Genomic DNA, 19,409 nt, shown 5'->3' on the forward strand with positions numbered 1-19,409 from the left:
TATATATATATATATATACATTCTGTGTGTCTTAGCAAACCGACTGTTGTCCGCGCGTCCTTAATGTCTATTTTATGTGTGTCTTATGTAACGGCCCGTGACTTCGTGGGTGCGTTTGTGTATTAAATATAATTCACAGTACATTCATGAAAGACATATCTGTTGCTGCGTGGCCTTCTGCCTTTTGGTTGCAGCCTGGGGGATTCGCCAAGGTTTTGGGAGATCTGGGTTCTGCAAGACAGACACAAGACGATGTATGTTTTTATATTGGCTTATTTTATTCCAACACATCTCGTCTTCGGAAGCATGGAATGAAATCAACGATCTCGGATTTGTGGCTTTTCTCCGCATTCGTTTGAGATCGTTGCTTCCTTATGGAGAGACCTGTTTAACCCATCGTGCTTTCTCGGCTTTTAGGACCCAACTCACTAAATTACTCAAAACCGGAACTCTTGACACGTCAGATCTGGCTCCTTCCGGTGCAACTTACCGATCACCCAGTTTGATTGATTATCAACCTGTCCCCTTGGCCTCTGCACCTGTATGCTTACTTAAACCCGTTGCTTTCTCACGATTCAAATCTCCGTTGTTAAGTTATCCCCTAGCCAAATAGATAGACAGATAAATACACAATAAATGCTTCCTACCCGGCATTGCCCGGTTATTACCTAACATCAATACTAATAGAAAAGCTAGGCTTTTAATATCAATGTAAGTGCGACAAAAAAAACAAACAATTTTATATGTGTATAGATAGTTTTACTAATCGATGTTTCACAAAAATCAGAATTTTTTTTTTTTTTTTAATTTTCAAGAAAAGTTTGACCCCACGCTTTGTCTCTTACACAAAACTTCAGTATCGCGTGATATTATCAAGAATGTGACTCGTGGGTCAAGGATTTGTACGCACGTGAGATAATGACCAAACTTGAACTTGAAGCGGAGATGAACAGCACGTTCTTCACTTGATTTAAACCCAATGAAATCAGCGGACTTAAGTCTCATTGACCTTGGTTCTCCTGATATGCAAATAGGTAAACAATTAACTATGAAATATAAACAAAAAACTTTCAGTTTATAATCGCACTTGCATCAGAAGAGAGAGACGACTTCGTTGATTCTTGTAAGTAAAAGTAATTGTGTCGTTTTCGTTTTGTTTTTTTTTTTTTGTTTTTTTTGTTTTTTTGTTTTGTTTTGTTTTTTTGTTTTTTGTTTTTTTTGCAAATGTCCACTCTTTGTTGATTACTATCCGATCTTAATCAGAAATAAACTGTTTTAGTGACTTTGTGTCCATTAGTTCGATTCTAAGCAGAGATATTTATCTTGCAGATCTTCAGTCATTTTCTCTTTGTCCGTGATGCTAATTGGAAAGTACTTGTATTTTTGTCCGTAAGAGTTTGGATATTTCTTTTTTTTTCTTTTTTTTTTTTAAGTAGTAATATTTTTCATTTTATTTCTTATTTCTTTCTGTCTCGAACTTTGTTTTGTTCATCGAAATTGTTCAATGAAAATATTCTATACTTTTTTTTCATTGTTTGTTTCATTTTCTATATAGATATATTTTTTCTTTTGTTCATTTTTGTTTATTTTTATTGTTTTCTTTTTGTTTGCTTGGTTTTTTTTTGGGTGGGGGGTTACATCGCGGAAATTTTTTTGATTGGCCCTTCAGTTAATTGGAAAGAAACTTTTTTGTTTGTTTGTTTGTTTGTTTGTTACTACAAATGTTGGAAAAAATAATAGAAACACTTTTTTTTAATTTTGCATCAATTAATAGGAGTTTTTCACTCATACAAAAATTGGAAAATTACCAAATGGATGGTTTTATGTTTTCAGCAAGATACGAGTCTTTTTGGTCCCAGAAATGTCTACAGAGCCTTTGAGAGGGAAACATGTGCTGGCGAGGACCATTTCTGACACTTTTCCAATACTGGTCATATCTAGATAATTTAGCTGCACTTTATTATACGGGATGACCCCCAAAAACGGGCCCCAACTCTAATTAGGCCCCGTTTCTTGGTGTTTTGTCCGAATGAAATGAAACTTTGGTCATAACTAGTTTATTATATTCAAAACATCACATCCAAACACAAGGGTCTTTGACCTTTTTTTCTCCGTTGACTGTAAAATGCTCAGAAAAACAATTGAATGTCCTCTGGTTTTTTTTTGGGGGGGGGGGGGTCACCCCGTATGTGCTGATTACTAAAGAACATGGTGCCTTTTTTACACTTGATCAAAACAAAAATGCAGAAAAATCTTTATGGTGTACGCATTTGTCACGGAACAAAGATGTGATATTCTGAAAATTGCGTAAATTGGTCAAGTTTTTTTGGGGGGGGGGTAGAAAATCAATTTTTACGCTTTTTAGCGATTAAAATGTTTTCAGTGTTATGAATACAAAAAATCTTTGTAGTCGAATTAAATCGTCATCCTTGAATTTTGGCAAACAATATGGCCGCTGGCGGCCGCCTTGTGGTTTCCTAATTTAAATTATTTTTATAAATTAAAAACCCATGTATATGTCTGTCTGTCTGTCTGTCTGCTCAGCTCTTAAATAGATGTTTCTCGTGTCATCGTTCATACATAGATTTTTTTGTCGCTTAGTACTCATGATATTTTAAAGAGACAGTGTTTTTACCGCTCTTCATTTTTCTTACGCTTTTTGGCCACCAAGCTTTCAACGAGACATGTCACCTCTAGCATCTTTTCAAGTTTGAGTGATCGAGGAGGGGGGGAACATGACAAATACAATTTTTTTTGGGGGGGGGGAGCGGGAATTACATTTAGAATATAAAATAACGATAAATTAAGTTAATATTTATGAGACCACTCTGTACTTTCAGCTAACAGTTTCATAATCAAAACGCGGATTCCATGAACAAAGCTTCTTTCTTAGAACTGCACGCCTGTTGAACTCTGTTCCGTCTGCCTGCTTCCCACCGGACTACAACTTGAATGTCTTCAAGTCCAACGTTAACAAATTCCTAACGAACCGCCCCTTAAGTAAACACTCCACACTAACGTAATGTACTTGCAATAACCCTTATCCCTGAGTGGCTTCCGGGCCTTGATTAGTAGTGATCACTGTGTAAAAAAAAACCCAAAATATGACAAATTACATTGGGGTGGGGGGTAGCATTTTAATGACGAAAAATTTAATTTAATTGTTTTTGGAATTGATATTTGGTAGATCTTCATTTTTTTTATAGGTTCTGCCTACTTGGCTATTTTTTTTGTTTGTTTTTTTTTTTACGATCGCACGGCCATTCACTGCTATTTTTTATTGAAAAAAACGTTGTAATGATTTATTTTTAATAATTTATTTGTTGGGTAGGAGGGGGTCTTTCTAGTGCTCAATATCCGGAGAATAGTTTCCTCTGTTTATATCCCATCTGCCAATATATCTAGTGGAGTGGGTATCACATACTTCTTGTTTTTATCCGTTCTTTGATTTTTGGAACTGTTGTGGAGGTATCCACGTTGCCCATGATGAAAATGATCAGTATAGCAGGTGTGTTCCAAACGGAACTTCATGTCAACCCAGGCAATGCCGGGTACCCATGCTAATATATATATATATATATATATATATATATATATATATATATATATATATATATAATGACTTTTTATACCTACAGACACTAGTATTTCACTCTCTCGGGAATCATCAGTTCAGAGTGTTACAATTACGGCTGGTGGGGAGATTTAAAACCGGCCATGAAGCCATCTCAAACCCCATTACAATAGAACAATCCACACATCCAACGTTAACCGTTATATATATATATATATATATATGTGTGTGTGTGTGTGTGTGTGTGTGTGTGTGTGTGTGTGTGTTATCATATAAAAGTTACTTTGTGTGTGTGTAAGTTCCTTCCTCATAGTTTCCCAAACGGCTGAGCTTATCTTTTACAGATTTCACACAAACGTAATTTATATGTCTGGCAGTGTTTCTGGTTATGTTTGGTAAAGAAATTCATTAGTTAAGTATCGAAAATCGAAAAAAAATCGGATCCTTAAAATAGTTATTTTCTTATAGATAAAAAAGAATTTTGGCAGGGGAATTTTTATATGTTACACCGGCATGGGAGATAATAAAATCTTAGAAAATGATTTTTTTTATAGAAAAAACAGAATTATTGCCATCAATGGTAGAGTATTCGACTATAGACTGAATGGTCCCATGTTGAAGTCCGGATGTACCTCGTCTTTTTATTTATTTATTTATTCTAATTACTGAGTACAGTTTACGATCAAAGACAAGATACCATTAAAAATCGCCACAAATCATTTCTCTGTTCTTATATTTTAAAACTAAACCTTAATCAGAAGTGAAATTTCCATAGCATTTATTGTCAACCCCAATAATCAGTTGACGTGATATTGTACACAAACACAGACAGACAGCATTTGATAAATTATATTATCATTATTATTTTTTGTTTTATTTTATTCGTTTATTTATTTGTGAATTAGCCCCTCAGGCAAATTATTCTTCATAAAATCTATAAATATAAAAGCGAAAATGTATGTATGTATGTTTGCATGCATTTTTGTATGTATCTGTGTTTGTATGTCTGCTAAAAACTTTCGAAAGACAAAACAAAAATTCACAAACTTGGGCTCATATGAAAGCCCCATCTTTCGCCCGACAAATATCGAAAAATTGGCCAGAACTTTAATTTTTTCATCCGGAAATCAGCACTTTTTTACAGGGGGGTCAGTAGAAACCGTCCTCTCATGACGAGATCGGTTTTACGCATGCGTCAGACGACGTCATAACCTGATTTAGTTTAAATATTTGAAGAACTGACACAATCTCATGTGCGTCGTCTTAGTGCAGTTGGTTAGAGCGTTGGGTCATTATCTAAAGGCTTTGGGTTCGAACCGTGGTGTGAGATGTTTTTTTTTCTTCGATTTTTCAAATTTTAATATTGAAGCAGAGTTATTTAAGCAATTTTCACGTAACGTTCCTTTTTCTGCTTTATTTTTTTACTTCGCTTATTCTTAGGTTTTAATTAACAACCCCCACATCCAACCGACTACACACACCCAAAAACACCCGGGTACCCACCGATTTCTCAAATTTTAATATTGAAACAAGCTTATTTAAGCCATTTTTCACGTGTTTTTTTTGCGGGGGGGGGGGTATTTTTCAGATTTTTTAAAGAAGTTTTAGCGGTCGTTTTTCTGTTTTCTTTTTTGTTTTTTTTCCGATTTTTACATTTAACATCGTTCGTTTGCCTTACGTTAGTTTTTTTGTGTTTTATTCTTGTTTTGATTACCCCCACCACCACCACCGCCGCCAGGGTAACTCCCCCCCCCGCGTTCGTTTTTCTGCTATCTTTTTTTTTTTTTTTTTACTTCGCTTATTCTTAGGTTTTCATTAACACCCCCACCCCCGCCCGACCACACACACCTACAAACACTCGGGCAACGCCGGGTACCCCTCCCCCCGCTAGTCTATTATATAAAGAGCAAAATGGCCACGAGCGTTTGTGTATGTCCACAAAAGGCTTTTTGCATTGGGCTTCTAACGTCGGTTTGATTCTACAAGAAGTTTTCGCATACTTCCCAGATCGTAATATCCTGCATTCGCAAACGGAAATTGTCTCTATTTTTTTTTTTTTTTTTTGATAGAGTTAAACAAAATTCCCACCGTGCCCTCTTCTCGGCGTTTGTTGTCTTTTTCGTGTGTATATATATATAATAAGTCTGAAATATATTGAGATTTATAACACCATTGGATACAACAGAAAAAAAAATTACTGTTGTTTAGAGTTGAAATAATTTGACTCTATATAAAAAAAAAAATCTCGCATTGTTCTTGGCTTTAATTTTACTTTATAATTTTCTTCAACAATGCTTCAAGCAAACGACAACCTACTTGTATCCCTCAGTCTCGGCCAGACAGAGTTTGCTCTCATGAAGAACACTCTTCCGCTGTCTTCTCTTGAAAAAGGACTAATAAGTCTGAAATATATTGAGATTTATAACACCATGGGGTACAACAGAAAAAAAAATTACTGTTGTTTATAGTTGAAATAATTTGACTCTATATTAAAAAAAAATCTCGCATTGTTCTTGGCTTTAATTTTACTTTATAATATATATATATATATATATATATGCACTTGCATATATATATATATATGTGTGTGTGTGTGTGTGTGTGTGTGTGTGTGTGTGTGTGTGTGTGTGTGTGTGTGTGCGTGCGTGCGTGTGTGTGTGATAATTATTTTAGATTGTTTTATCACTTAATTATCGATCTTTGATTAATACATAATCTCATTAATTTAGCAAGTCTGATTATATACTTACTTGACAATCGAACCCGGAAAAATAGATCAAATGTAAAGTTAAATGTTTTTATCAAATTAATGAATTTAATAATGGTAATACAATATGTAAACAGCAATACGCTTACATATTGAAGCGTTTGTTTGTACTTAATACAATTAAATAAATATATGTATATTTAGACATATAGAAGTAGGTATTTACTGATTTGTAAATTGCCACTTGTTTTCGTCTTCTCTCACCAACAACGACTATATCCCATTCCTCGCATTGTGATAGCCTTCTAAATATAGGGTAGTTATTTTTGTGTATATCCGTTAGAAGCGTTGATTGAAATTTAAGAATAAAACATGTATAAATACATTTGAAACCAAAACTGCAACGCGAAATTTTTTATAAAATAAACAGGAGTTTATTTTTAAAGAAATATATTTCGGAGTAAGACTCCTTTATCAATCATTTTTTTTTCTCTTTTTCCTCGACATGATGTGCTGGAAGATTGTTCGATGAAAAGTCCACGTGATGTTGTTAACTGCGGGGTTTTATGAAGCCGGATAGGTGACGCGTGGTCGCGCATTTTGAAAACTTCATCGAACTATCTTCCACTACATCATGTCGAAGAAGAAGAGAAAAAAAAAGATTGATAAAGGAGTCTTACTCCGAAATATATTTCTTTAAAAATAAACACCTGTTTATTTTATAAAAAAAAATCTCGCGTGGCAGTTTTGGCTTCAAATGTATTTATACATGTTTTATTCTTCATATATATATATATATATATATATATATATATATATATATATATATATATATATACAAGTGGCCTGACAAGGCCACAGTGGAGACAACCAAGCAAAAACAATCATCCTAAAGCAGGAAAACTGCAGCTGGCCTGCGAGGACACTACATACATAAATGTATGCTAATTTGGGCATAATTTATTGGTTTGAAAATATAGATTCTTTTTAACCAATCGTCATAAAATTTTAACCGTAGAATAGTATTATAATTTTTTAAAGGCCTGACAATTTTCATGTAGCTTCGGTCCATAGAACTGAAGATTTAAGATTTTAGATATTCAATTTGGCGACGAGTATAGACATATCCATATATAGATATACCAATCTCCGCGACTACTGCTCAGAATCAAACAAATGAAGGCTCGTTGAAAAGTTAATGACCTGAATTGTCTAGTGGACTATGTAACATTTGTCCTTCAGGTCGAAGATTACTGTTTCAAGAAGTGGGGATCACTTTTCTATATTAATTTAACCTAAACTGAGCACTCGCTTTATGGCTGTTTTGGCTATAAAGTGTATGTTCATTTTACGTTATAATTTCTTCATATCTTTGAAAATATTCGTTTCCTGTGATTTTTACTGTTATTTTCGTTTTCAGCTAAAATCACCACTGTTACAGATTTAAAACCTATAATAGTGGTAATTTTAAAGGATTTTTGTGGATGGAAAGATACGGCCCCTTTACCAATACTTCAATCACAGTCATTTGTTTACCTAGTTTAGCATAGGAATTACAAAATATCTGATATTTTCCCAAAACCACTGGCCTTGATGGAGGGGAGACAACTTGCTGCTATGATTTCAAATGATTTGAAATGAGAGTAAGGGGAGACTTGATTTCAAATATTTCTCATATGTTATATTTTCCCTCTTTGGTTTCGTACATAAAGTAAATTTCACAGAGTATAAAGCTTATTTGATACTGGAGATATTCATAATCGTACCCTATTTCCTAAAGAGGGAAAATATAACATATGAGAAATATTTGGAATCAAGTCTCCCCTCGCTGTTATTTCAGATCATTTGAAACATTAGCAGCAAGTTTTTGTCTCCCCTCTATCAAGGCCAGAGATTTGGGGGAAATATATATATATATATATATATATATATATATATATATATATATATATACTAGACTACACGTAACCCGTTGGGTAAGTATGTTATATTAGCTATGGAATTAATGTATGAGCGTGATACTTGTGACGTAAATAAAATATTTTTTTGTGACATAACAGAAACATTTCTATGAAAGTATATTAAAATGAAAAACGAATATAGATAGATTTGTATGAATCGTTCTGTTTATAATTGTTTATTTTTGAAAAAAGACTTACAGCCATTGAATTATAAGTGGTTTGCCATACTTATAGGTAAATGTGAACTGAACAGATACCATAATACTTGAAGTTACATTCAAATTTTGATATATCTTTTAATGTAAACGCGAAAAAAAAATAAACAATTGGGACGCTGAAAACATACACAGTAAAACAATACGTTTTGTTGTCGCGTTGATTATTTATTTGTAACGCAAATTAAAAAAAAATTTCGGGGTTATTTATTTATGTTGGTAGAGTAGAAGAAAATGTATGAATGTTTTTAAGAAAGGTGTATTAAAAAATGGAGAATAAATTTCAAAAAAGGCAAGGCGGTGGTTAAATCGCCGTTATAAAATGCTTTTATGGTTGTCAACGAGTTAAAGTAGATTTATTTGTAAGAAAATTGCGTTAAAATAACTTAAACGTAATACGGAAATTAACAATGTAAAACAAAAAAAAGCAGAAAGTATTAACAATTGTTTATTTGGATAATTTAAACGCGAAAAAAACTGGGACGCTTAAAACATACACAGTAAAACAATACGTTTTATTGTAGCATTTATTATTTAGTATAATTTGTATTGTATATATGAAACAGGTCGATAATTATACATATTAATTGTAATCACGTTTTGTGTTTACTTCCCATATCTTGAAGCTTTTTATTCAATAAATTTAAGATATTCGCTTTTCTAAGGACGTTCGTTTCTTCGAAAGAAACCGGTCCAGCGATTTGTGTTTATTTGCTTGCGCTGTTATGGGTTTATGTTTATGTAGGCATGCGCAACCGGAAGTCGTAAACCGGATGTTGGGTTACAACACCCGTTACAAGGTCATTCGAGTTATATATATATACATATATATACACACATATATATATATATACATATACATATATATATATGTATATATATATATATATATATATATATATATATATATTTAAGAATGTTTGAGAGAATATATATTTATTTCCACAGTCAGACAACATCGCTACGTGGCATCTTGTGAGCTGCAATGTTGTTTGACTGTGGAATATATATATATATATATATATATATATATATATATATAGAGAGAGAGAGAGAGAGAGAGAGAGATAGATAGATAGATAGATAGATAGATAGATAGATAGATAGATAGATAGATAGATAGATGTGCCGTTGTTTTATTGGCAACTTTCTAAGTAAATAAAAATGATCTTCGAGACGAAGCCACTATTTAACCGTATTTATTGTTATAAAAAACAACCACAATAACAAAGCTAAATATTACTTTATTTACACGATAAAAATAAAGTGTAACTATATCTAGGAGTTCGTAGCGGAATGATTAACGCGCCGGACTGTAAGCCACATGGTCCGGAGTTCGATTCCTAGAAACAGTCAATGTACGCTGACTAGAGGTAGTTACCTTGAAGCATACATGTACGTAGATGACTGTTTTAAAAAATTATATATATATATATAAATATAGAAGATATATATATATATGGTATGTGTTATATATATGTCGATGTATTTTTCGTGATTATTGATTTATTTTAGTTGTGCGCGTATTTGAATGTTATTACGCTGTCTTATAAATGTGTGTAAAATGACAAATTACTGTAAGTATACCTATGATTGAGAAGCCGGCTATATTTTCAATTCTCTATTCTTTTATTTATGTATGTATTTTACATTTTTTTTTATTCTATTAATTTACTAGCATGGGTGGCCGGCGTTGCCCGGTGTTTGGAGGTGTATACTGAGCAAAAAAAAAATACAAAAAAGTCAATTTTTTTTAACTTTGACTCCTATTATGACCCCTTAAAATTTATTGTTTTGGTCCAAAATTAATTATTAAGTTAGATCCATGTCAAAGGAACGTATACCTAAAATTTCAAGTGTTTAGACCCAAAATTGTCGGAGGAGTTTAATAGAGTTCTCAAAGGTCAAACCGTTGAACTTTGACCCCTTAACAGCAAAATTCCTGGCCGAAAACGGATCACATACATTTTTCCAAATCTCAGTACCCTGTATATCAAATTTCGAGTCTGTAGACTGAAAATTAACAGAGTTATTGCGAAGGAAAATGTACACAGACACACAGATAGACACGTTCACTTTTATAGATATATAGATTTATCTTAATTTGAGATTATTAAATTTAATTTTTATATTTTACGTATATTTTATTTTTTCTTTCAATATTTTCTGTTTGTCTTTTACCCTGTTTCTTGTATAAAAGCGTATTTATAGATGCGCGCGCGTGTGTGTGTGCGCGCGTGTGTGTGTGTGTGTGTGTGTGTGTGTGTGTGTGTGTGTGTGCATAATTATTTTTATACCTACAGGCACCGATGTTTCATTCTTTCGCAATCATCACTGCAGATGAAGACTACTACTGATTATGACGATCGAACCAAACTACAAAGTCACCTTTTACTTCCTTAGCTGGGACGTTACGTCGGAGCCACAACAATTGCACGAGAATTAAGGGAAATTAACAAGTATAAATGCCAAATACGTGCACAACGTTTTAAAGACACTCAATATTTTTCCAGCGATCGGAAATCACAAACTCGCACAAGGCCAGGCGACCGCCTTCATTTCCCAGACGGCGGTCAACTTTAGGAACTATTTTTCTTAAAGAAGCTAAATAATTAAAAAAAAAAATTATATCTAAAATAATTAGTGTTTTATGCTTTCGCATTCATCAGTGCAGGAAATAACGCTTGCTACTCATCGATATTATTTTTTTTTTTTTTATAAGGAAATCACTACTTATCAAAGCTTAGAGGCCTCTCAAGGATAAGGGTTAAAGCGTGTACAGTGGTCAAAAGGACAATACAGTAATCGTTTGAAGTGTAAATTTGGTAAAATTGGATTACTTAAGGGGGGCGGCTCATCAAGAACTTGTTCACATTGGACTTGAAGACGGCCATATTGTAGTAAGCTGATTCCAACGGTTCTCTACAAATTTTATTTTATTTTATTGTTATTTTTATTTATTTATTTTCTATAGGATCGTTTGTCTTTGTCCTTAAACCACGCATTAGTTTCCGATAAGAATTGTTCCTTGTGGACAAATCACCCTGGAACATTTCTTTTGAGTTCTTCGAATGTAAAGTAGCGCGGATGTAAATGCACGCGAAATGACGTCACAGGAAAAGCAAGACAAAAATGACTATAAAAGAGAGAAAGATAACGATCACAAGAGAGACGTGGATAACGTTCGTGATCACGTGCGAGGCGCGAAGGACGCTGGAGAAAACGACCACGTGAAAGACGTAACGACGATAAAAAGAGAATGAGAGAAATGAATGTTGTGTAAGAGAGTTGGGGTTATTTTTTTATTCTTTGTCTTGGTCTCTTTTGCCACTGAAACTGGACAAAACGCGACATGGTTCCCGGGCAATGTAACACAAGGAGCCAGTAGTGCAACATTTGATGCATAGGGTGAGTGTGTAAAAAAATTTGAAGTGCAATTTATGTGGATTTACCATTATTTTGATCGATTGGTAAATTGTCGTTTCTGGGTCGGATCTTTACTCCTGATCTGAGATGGAACACGTACATCAAATCCGTTGCCAAGGTTGCTGGAAAAATAGTGAGATCATTCTATTGCTCCAGTATATATTTCATAGATGATGCAGCTCTATACCTGTCTAACAGTAAGTACGTCCAAGGATGAAGTACTGTTGCCACATCTGGGCAGGATAAGCTTGAAGCAGCTTATCCTACCTTGACAAGGTTCAAAATAGATTTCGTAGCGTAGTAGAGGATGCCCTTTTCTCTTTCCTGCAACGTTTTTCCTACAAAAGAGACATTGCGAGCCTGTCCCTGCTTTATCGTTATTTTCCTGGCAAGTGCTTGTCTGAGCTCCAATCTATGGTCCCTCCTTGCCAAACTTTCATGAAAAACACTCATCTACCTGAAACCACTGTAAATAATTTCCCCTACCCTATATTTGTGCCTAAACCTAAACGTAAATTCCATCAACAAAGTTCCTTTCTTAGAACTGAACGCCTGTGGAACACTCTTTTGCTTCCCTGCTTTCCAGCTGACTACAATAGGTCGTCTTCAAGTCCGACGTAAACAAGTTCTTGATGAGCTGTTCCCTTAAGTAATCTAATTTACCAAATTTCCCCTACTAACGATTACTAAGCTATTGTCCCATTGACTACTGTATACTCATTATCCCCTTATCCTCGAGTGGCATCCGGGCTTAATAGTAGTGACTCCTTTGTAAAAAAAAAGATTTTTCTTCTTTATTTTTTAGCGATAGTATTATTTGTTTTATAGTGACCGCGTTTAAAGTAATCTTTTTTTCTTTTTTTTTTCAATTTTCACCCCAAACAAGACACAGTGCCACTTTGAAGTATCGGGGACATAAGTTGCAGGTATATTATGAAGGGATATGAGTCACATTACACTTAAACTTCTGCATGTCAGTACAGTTGGGAAAGCGGAATCCTGGAAGGGAATTCAAAAGTCTAGCAGTTCTGGGGAAGAAACTATTGGAGTAGAAGGCCTTTTTTACACCTAGGGATCTCTACTGTGAAGGGGTGGGATTTAGCTGCTTGTCAGGTTTGTCGGGGTATTCACGTCTAGCGGGTACAAGTGCTTGTAGTTCGTCAGAGCATTCACCATTAAAATACTTGTAGAACAGGCAGAGGGATGCAACATTTCGTCGATAGGACAGTTCAGAACCTATCAGGTTGGTGACTCTCTTTTGAACCTTATCCAGGAGTGAGCGACTAGTAGCAGATGCACCAGCCCAAATATGACAGCAATACTCCATATATGGTCGAATGGTGGCCTTATAGAGGTACAGGATACTTTCAGGAGTAAGAAGTTTTCTAACATGGTAGAGGGAGCCCACCTTCTTCGCAGCAACCTTGGCAATGCTTTCAATGCTCTAATTAATCATTTATTAGTGGTTGTTTTTGATTGAATAACAAAGTAGTTAGTCGTATGATTTTGTTTAAAAAAGCAACGTTTCAGTAACATATTAATTCTCATATTTTTCAATTGTTTTCAAATTTAGCTCATATTTTGACATGTGCTATTTAAAGCTTAATATATAAAATTTGATTATATTTAACTACAGGTCTTAGCAAAAATCGAAATCTTTCATTACATTAGATATTTGTTTATCTATCTAAATCTTAACTATTGTTTGTTTTGTTTTGTTTTTTTCAGTTTCTACAAATTACCATGGTGCTTTTTGTTGTTTTGCAAATCTGTATTCTAGCAGCCCTGTCGATTCATCACACTAATGGAGAAAATATAGCAGTTTTCGCTTTTCCGAGATTTAGTCAAGTGAAACCCCTAGTGAAAACGGCTGAGGAACTCGCAAACCTGGGACACACCAGTTATATTTTAATTCCTGAAACGTATCGTAACAAGTTAAATCCAATAGCAGATGGCGTTAAATTCATCATTGTTGATGAGTTCCAAGAATGGTTAGAATTAACGGACATTGCGATTAAATTCTATACCCAGAACAGCAAAATGCCGACGAGCGAATTGTCTTCAGCTATTACCAGAGTCTGCGACTATTATCTTTTTAATGATAAACTTTTGCAAACACTGAAGTCCTTAAATATTAGTTTGGTCCTCATCAATGGAGATAATTTTGATATATGCTTGACAATTTTCGCATACAAACTTAATGTACCTTTTGTGTTCTTAGGTTTAGATATGCCATGGTATTGGCACCGTACACCTTGGCTTCCTACTATATTTCCAGAGAGAGTGTTTCCGTTTTCAGATAGAATGACATTGTCCCAGAAGATGGAGAATCTTTACTTTTTCGTGTATGACTATATTTATCAAATAGGAACCCCAAATCGACGTGTTAAGGAATACGTTCCAGAAAATCCGGATATCGAATTTGAAGATTTGGTTAAACAATGTGAATTGTTTATAATTGATTCGGATGTATTTTTGAATTTTCCACGGCCAACTCTGCCTAACGTTAAATATATCGGTGGATTAGCGACAGGCCCGGCAGTTCCTCTTCAAGGAAAACTTCTAGATTTTATGGACACCTCTGAACATGGTGTCATTATAGTATCGTCAGGGTCATATTTGAATTGGACCAGTGATCACCTAAACAAAATGTCGGAAGCGTTTAGTAAGATTAAATATGATGTTGTCTGGAAGCAGTCAAATTCTTCTTATTCCCGCCAAAACGTACTCCTCGACAAATGGCTGCCACAAAATGATGTTCTGGCCCACCGAAACACAAAATTATTCATTACACACTGTGGCAACAGTGGTCAGTATGAAGCTCTGTCTCATGCAGTTCCTATGATCGGATTACCTACATGTGGTGACCAGTATTTCAATGGTCATGTGATGCAGACGAAAGGCTATGGAATAATAATGGACCTGTACAAATTCACAACGGACGAGTTAGTGAAAAACATTGAAGAAGTTATTGAAAATCCTAAATACAAAAAAACTATTGCAAAAGCAAGCCAGATGTTTCGCTCGCAGAAAGAACGTCCGCCTGAAAAAGCAGCCCGCCATATTGACGAAATTATCAAATACGGCGGCTCCCATTTGCGATCGGCATGTCAAGATATTCCGTTGTATGAGTTTTTTATGTTGGACATTTTGATTGTTATATTGTCGGCTGTTTTCATTTCTTTTTGTATTATCGTTTTTGTTGTGAGAAAATGTTCGAGATATTTCTGCGTTAAATGTAAAAGTAAACTAGAATAAATAAAAGTTTTCTTTTTATTTGCTTTCGATTCATTAGTCGAATATCTACCGAAACCACAAAGAAAACAATAAATAAAACATAATTTACATTAATGAATATAAAAAGGCAGTATTTTATGCGGATGGGTACATGCAGACACAGACTTGAAATAAGTAAATGGACACCTCGCAAAAATAATTCATGCACGATTAAATTTTCTGTTTCTTTTTGCTGAATGTCAGAATTTACGGTAGGGAGAGTCCACCTTCTTTGCAGCAACCTTGGCAATGTCCTCAATGCTTTAATTAATCATTTATTAGTAGTTGTTTTTGATTGAATAACAAAGTAGTTTGTCGTATGATTTTGTGTAAAAAAGCAACGTTTCAGTAACATATTAATTCTCATATTTTTCAATTGTTTTCAAATTTAGCTCATATTTCGACATGTGCTGTTTAAAACTTAGTATATAAAATCTGATTATATTTAACTACAGGTCTTTGCAAAGATCGAACTTTTTCATTACATTAGATATTCATTAGATATTTGTTAATCTATCTAAATCTTAACTATTGTTTTTTTTTTGTTTGTTTGTTTTTTCAGTTTCTACAAATTACCATGGTGCTTTTTGTTGTTTTGCAAATCTGTATTCTAGCAGCCCTGTCGATTCATCACACTAATGGAGAAAATATAGCAGTTTTAACTTTTCCTAGATTTAGTCAAGTGAAACCCCTGGTGAAAACGGCCAACGAACTCGCAAACCTGGGACACACCAGCTATATTTTAATTCCTGAAACGTATCGTAACAAATTAAATCCAATAGCAGATGGCGTTGCATTCGTCATTGTTGATGACTTCAAAGAATGGTTAGAATTAACGGACATTGCGATTAAATTCTATACCCGGAACAGCAAAATGCCAACGAGCGAAATGTCTTCCGCTATTACCAGAGTCTGCGACTATTATCTTTTTAATGATACACTTTTGCAAACATTGAAATCCTTAAATATTAGTTTGGCCCTCATCAATGGGGATAGTTTTGATATATGCTTGACAATTTTCGCATACAAACTTAATGTACCTTTTGTGTTCTTAGGTTTGGATATACCATTGTATTGGCACCGTACACCTTGGCTTCCTACTGTATTTCCAGAGAGAGTGTTTCCGTTTTCAGATAAAATGACATTTTCCCAGAAGATGGAGAATCTTTACTTTTTCGTGTATGAATATATTTATCAAATAGGAACTCCAAATCGACGTGTTAAGGAATACGTTCCAGAAAATCCGGATATCGAATTTGAAGATTTGGTTAAACAATGTGAATTGTTTATAATTGATTCGGATGTATTTTTGAATTTTCCACGGCCAACTCTGCCAAACGTTAAATATATCGGTGGATTAGCGACAGGCCCGGCAGTTCCTCTTCAAGGAAAACTTCTAGAATTTATGGACACCTCGGAACATGGTGTCATTATAGTATCATCCGGGTCATATTTGAATTGGACCAGTGATCACGTAAATAAAATGTCGGAAGCGTTTAGTAAGATTAAATATGATGTTGTCTGGAAACAGTCAAATTTTTCTTATTCACGCCAAAACGTACACCTCGACAAATGGCTGCCACAAAATGATGTTCTGGCCCACCGAAACACAAAATTATTCATTACACACTGTGGCAACAGTGGTCAGTATGAAGCTCTGTCTCATGCAGTTCCTATGGTCGGATTCCCTACATTTGGTGACCAGTATTTTAATGGTCATTTGATGCAGACGAAAGGCTATGGAATAATAATGGACCTGTACAAATTCACAACGGACGAGTTAGTGAAAAACATTGAAGAAGTTATTGAAAATCCTAAATACAAGAAAACTATTGCAAAAGCAAGCCAGATGTTTCGCTCGCAGAAAGAACGTCCGCCTGAAAAAGCAGCCCGCCATATTGACGAAATTATCAAATACGGCGGCTCCCATTTGCGATCGGCATGTCAAGATATTCCGTTGTATGAGTTTTTTATGTTGGACATTTTAATTGTTATATTGTCGGCTGTTTTCATTTCTTTTTGTATTATCGTTTTTGTTGTGAGAAAATGTTCGAGATATTTCTGCGTTAAATGTAAAAGTAAACTAGAATAAATAAGTTTTCTTTTTATTTGCTTTCGATTCATTAGTCGAATATCTACCGAAACCACAAAGAAAACAATAAATAAAACATAATTTACATTAATGAATATAAAAAGGCAGTATTTTATGCGGATGAGTACATGTAGACACAGACTTGAAATAAGTAAATAAACACTTCGCAAAAATAATTCATGCACGTTTGAATTTTCTGCTTATTTTTGCTGACTGTCAGAATTTGCGGGCGTACTGCTAAATATCTAGGTTATGTGTAACGAAACGTCAGTAGATAAGAATACAAACACCTGACAATGGGGCTCAATTCAACAACATAACATGATCTATTGTCAAAGCATGAGATAAATGTTAGATGTACCGAAAAGTTATAGATGCACATGACATGGGAATTTAAGTGGATAGAAAAAAAACAACATAACATGATCAATTGTCAAATCATAAGATAAATGTTGGATGTCCTGAATAGTCATTTGAGAAGAGATCGAGGGACATGGAATCGAGATCCACCTGGTTGGAATAAAAACAACATAATATGCTCGATTGCCAAATGTTTAAATAATTGTTAAGTGTGGGGAGGTTATTTGACATGAAATAGTTATAGCTGGCATCGGGACGCACCGAGAGAAAGAACAACAAATATATTTGATTGTCATTCATTGAAATACCCATCGGTGAATAAATACGCTCTGGGAGTAGGACTACATTGGCAGCGCTTTACAATATCGGCATATGAGGTGGCCACAAAATGTTATATTATAAATACACGAAATTGAAATCGGGATTGTGTTGGCGATTTGGGCCGGAGAAAAACCACCCGAAAACTGCCTGGGCGTGCATTTTTTACATCTTACAACCCACTATTCTATGAGTTTACACACAAGCCGTCACATCATCAAATAATCATTTTTGAGAACAACCTGTGTGGTGTCCCCTAGAGTCTGAGTGACAACAAGTCTCCTCAGATTTCGAGTACTCTCCACTGCTTTTCATAACCTCTGCAAATAAATTTGCGTTGTTATTTTTATTCACTCACTGGGAGTTTTCATACAGATTATCATCAAAGGATTCTCTTTGAGAATAACTTGTGGTGTTCCCTGGAATCTGAGTGACAAAAAGTCTACCCCAGATTTCCAGTAATAGCCACCTCTTTCGATACCATTTGCAAACTGATTTATTATCATTATTGTTATCGCAACAACCGTTTGCCATTGATTTCTAGGTGGTAGCGGCTATTCGTCTTCACTGGAATTTTAGTGGTGATAAGTCTCTTCAAGGTTCCAGTCCTCTTTGCACTCATCAAGTGGAGGTCTGGTTAGTGCTTTTTCTCCTTGTTCCTTTGACTACTTAGTGAATTGCTAGTTGTGTCGCCGCCAGTTTTTTTTTGGGAGGGGGGGGAGAAAGAAAGAGAGATAAGGGAAAGACAAGAGATAGGGAAAGGGAGGCGAAAAACAGGGGTGACGAAGAGGGGAAGGGAAAGGGGGGATAGAATGCAAGGGAGGGAAGTAGGAATGGGAAGAGAGGAAGAGGTAGGCATTCTTCACTTTCAGTGTACTAGTTCTCTTGGATATCCCCTTTTTTATTTGTTTCGATTTATATATGCCCGGTTAGAATTTCTAACTCATGTGGACTAGTTTCTGCACTCAAGGATTTTTCTTAACATTTAAGCATTATCGTTTGTTGCATAATCTTAGTCTTCCGTCGTTTCTGATTTTTCTTAGTGTTTTCTTTTCCAAGTTTTTGGAAACTGATCCTAGTGCTCCTACAATTATTGGTATTCTATTGATTTTCTTCATGTTTCATATTCTTTGAAGTTCTCTGGCAAGTTCCGCATGTTTCTTTTTCCTGTTCCTTTTGCTTTTCACCCTGTAGTCTGCTGAAACGGCAAAATCTACAATCTGGCAGTTTCTTTTTGTTAATTATTATGACATTCGGTCGTTTTGCTTGGACAGCTTTATCTGTTTGTATGTCCTTATATTCCTTTTGAGCTGGTTTGCTGCATTCACTTATTATGTGGTTTACTGCTTCGTCTCCCTGCCTACACAGTTTATAGTTACTGTTTTCTTGTGTTTTATCTATTTCAGCTTTAATGTGGTTGGTTCTGATTGTGTTGTTCTGAGCAACTGTCAGTAGGGATTCTGTTTCTCTGTTCATGTAC

General features: G+C 34.8%; 2 protein-coding genes across 2 annotated transcripts; both read left to right on the forward strand.

Annotated features, from left to right (window-relative positions):
- Positions 1–957: 957 nt before the first annotated feature.
- Positions 958–15,170, forward strand: LOC145286406 (UDP-glucuronosyltransferase 1A7-like). Its single transcript, XM_080135329.1, has 2 exons — positions 958–1,123; positions 13,612–15,170. The coding sequence occupies exon 2, from the start codon at positions 13,627–13,629 to the stop codon at positions 15,139–15,141; it is 1,515 nt and encodes a 504-aa protein (XP_079991455.1). The 5' UTR covers positions 958–1,123; positions 13,612–13,626; the 3' UTR covers positions 15,142–15,170.
- A 468-nt stretch (positions 15,171–15,638) lies between these two features.
- LOC145286407 (UDP-glucuronosyltransferase 2C1-like) lies at positions 15,639–17,421 on the forward strand. Its single transcript, XM_080135330.1, has one exon. It carries the CDS (start codon positions 15,737–15,739, stop codon positions 17,249–17,251), a length of 1,515 nt encoding a protein of 504 aa, XP_079991456.1. The 5' UTR covers positions 15,639–15,736; the 3' UTR covers positions 17,252–17,421.
- The last annotated feature ends 1,988 nt before the right edge of the window (positions 17,422–19,409 follow it).

Source organism: Euprymna scolopes, chromosome 10, assembly GCF_053919585.1.
Source record: "Euprymna scolopes isolate OS-2025 chromosome 10, ASM5391958v1, whole genome shotgun sequence".
In the NCBI taxonomy this organism is placed as follows: Eukaryota; Metazoa; Mollusca; class Cephalopoda; order Sepiida; family Sepiolidae; genus Euprymna; species Euprymna scolopes.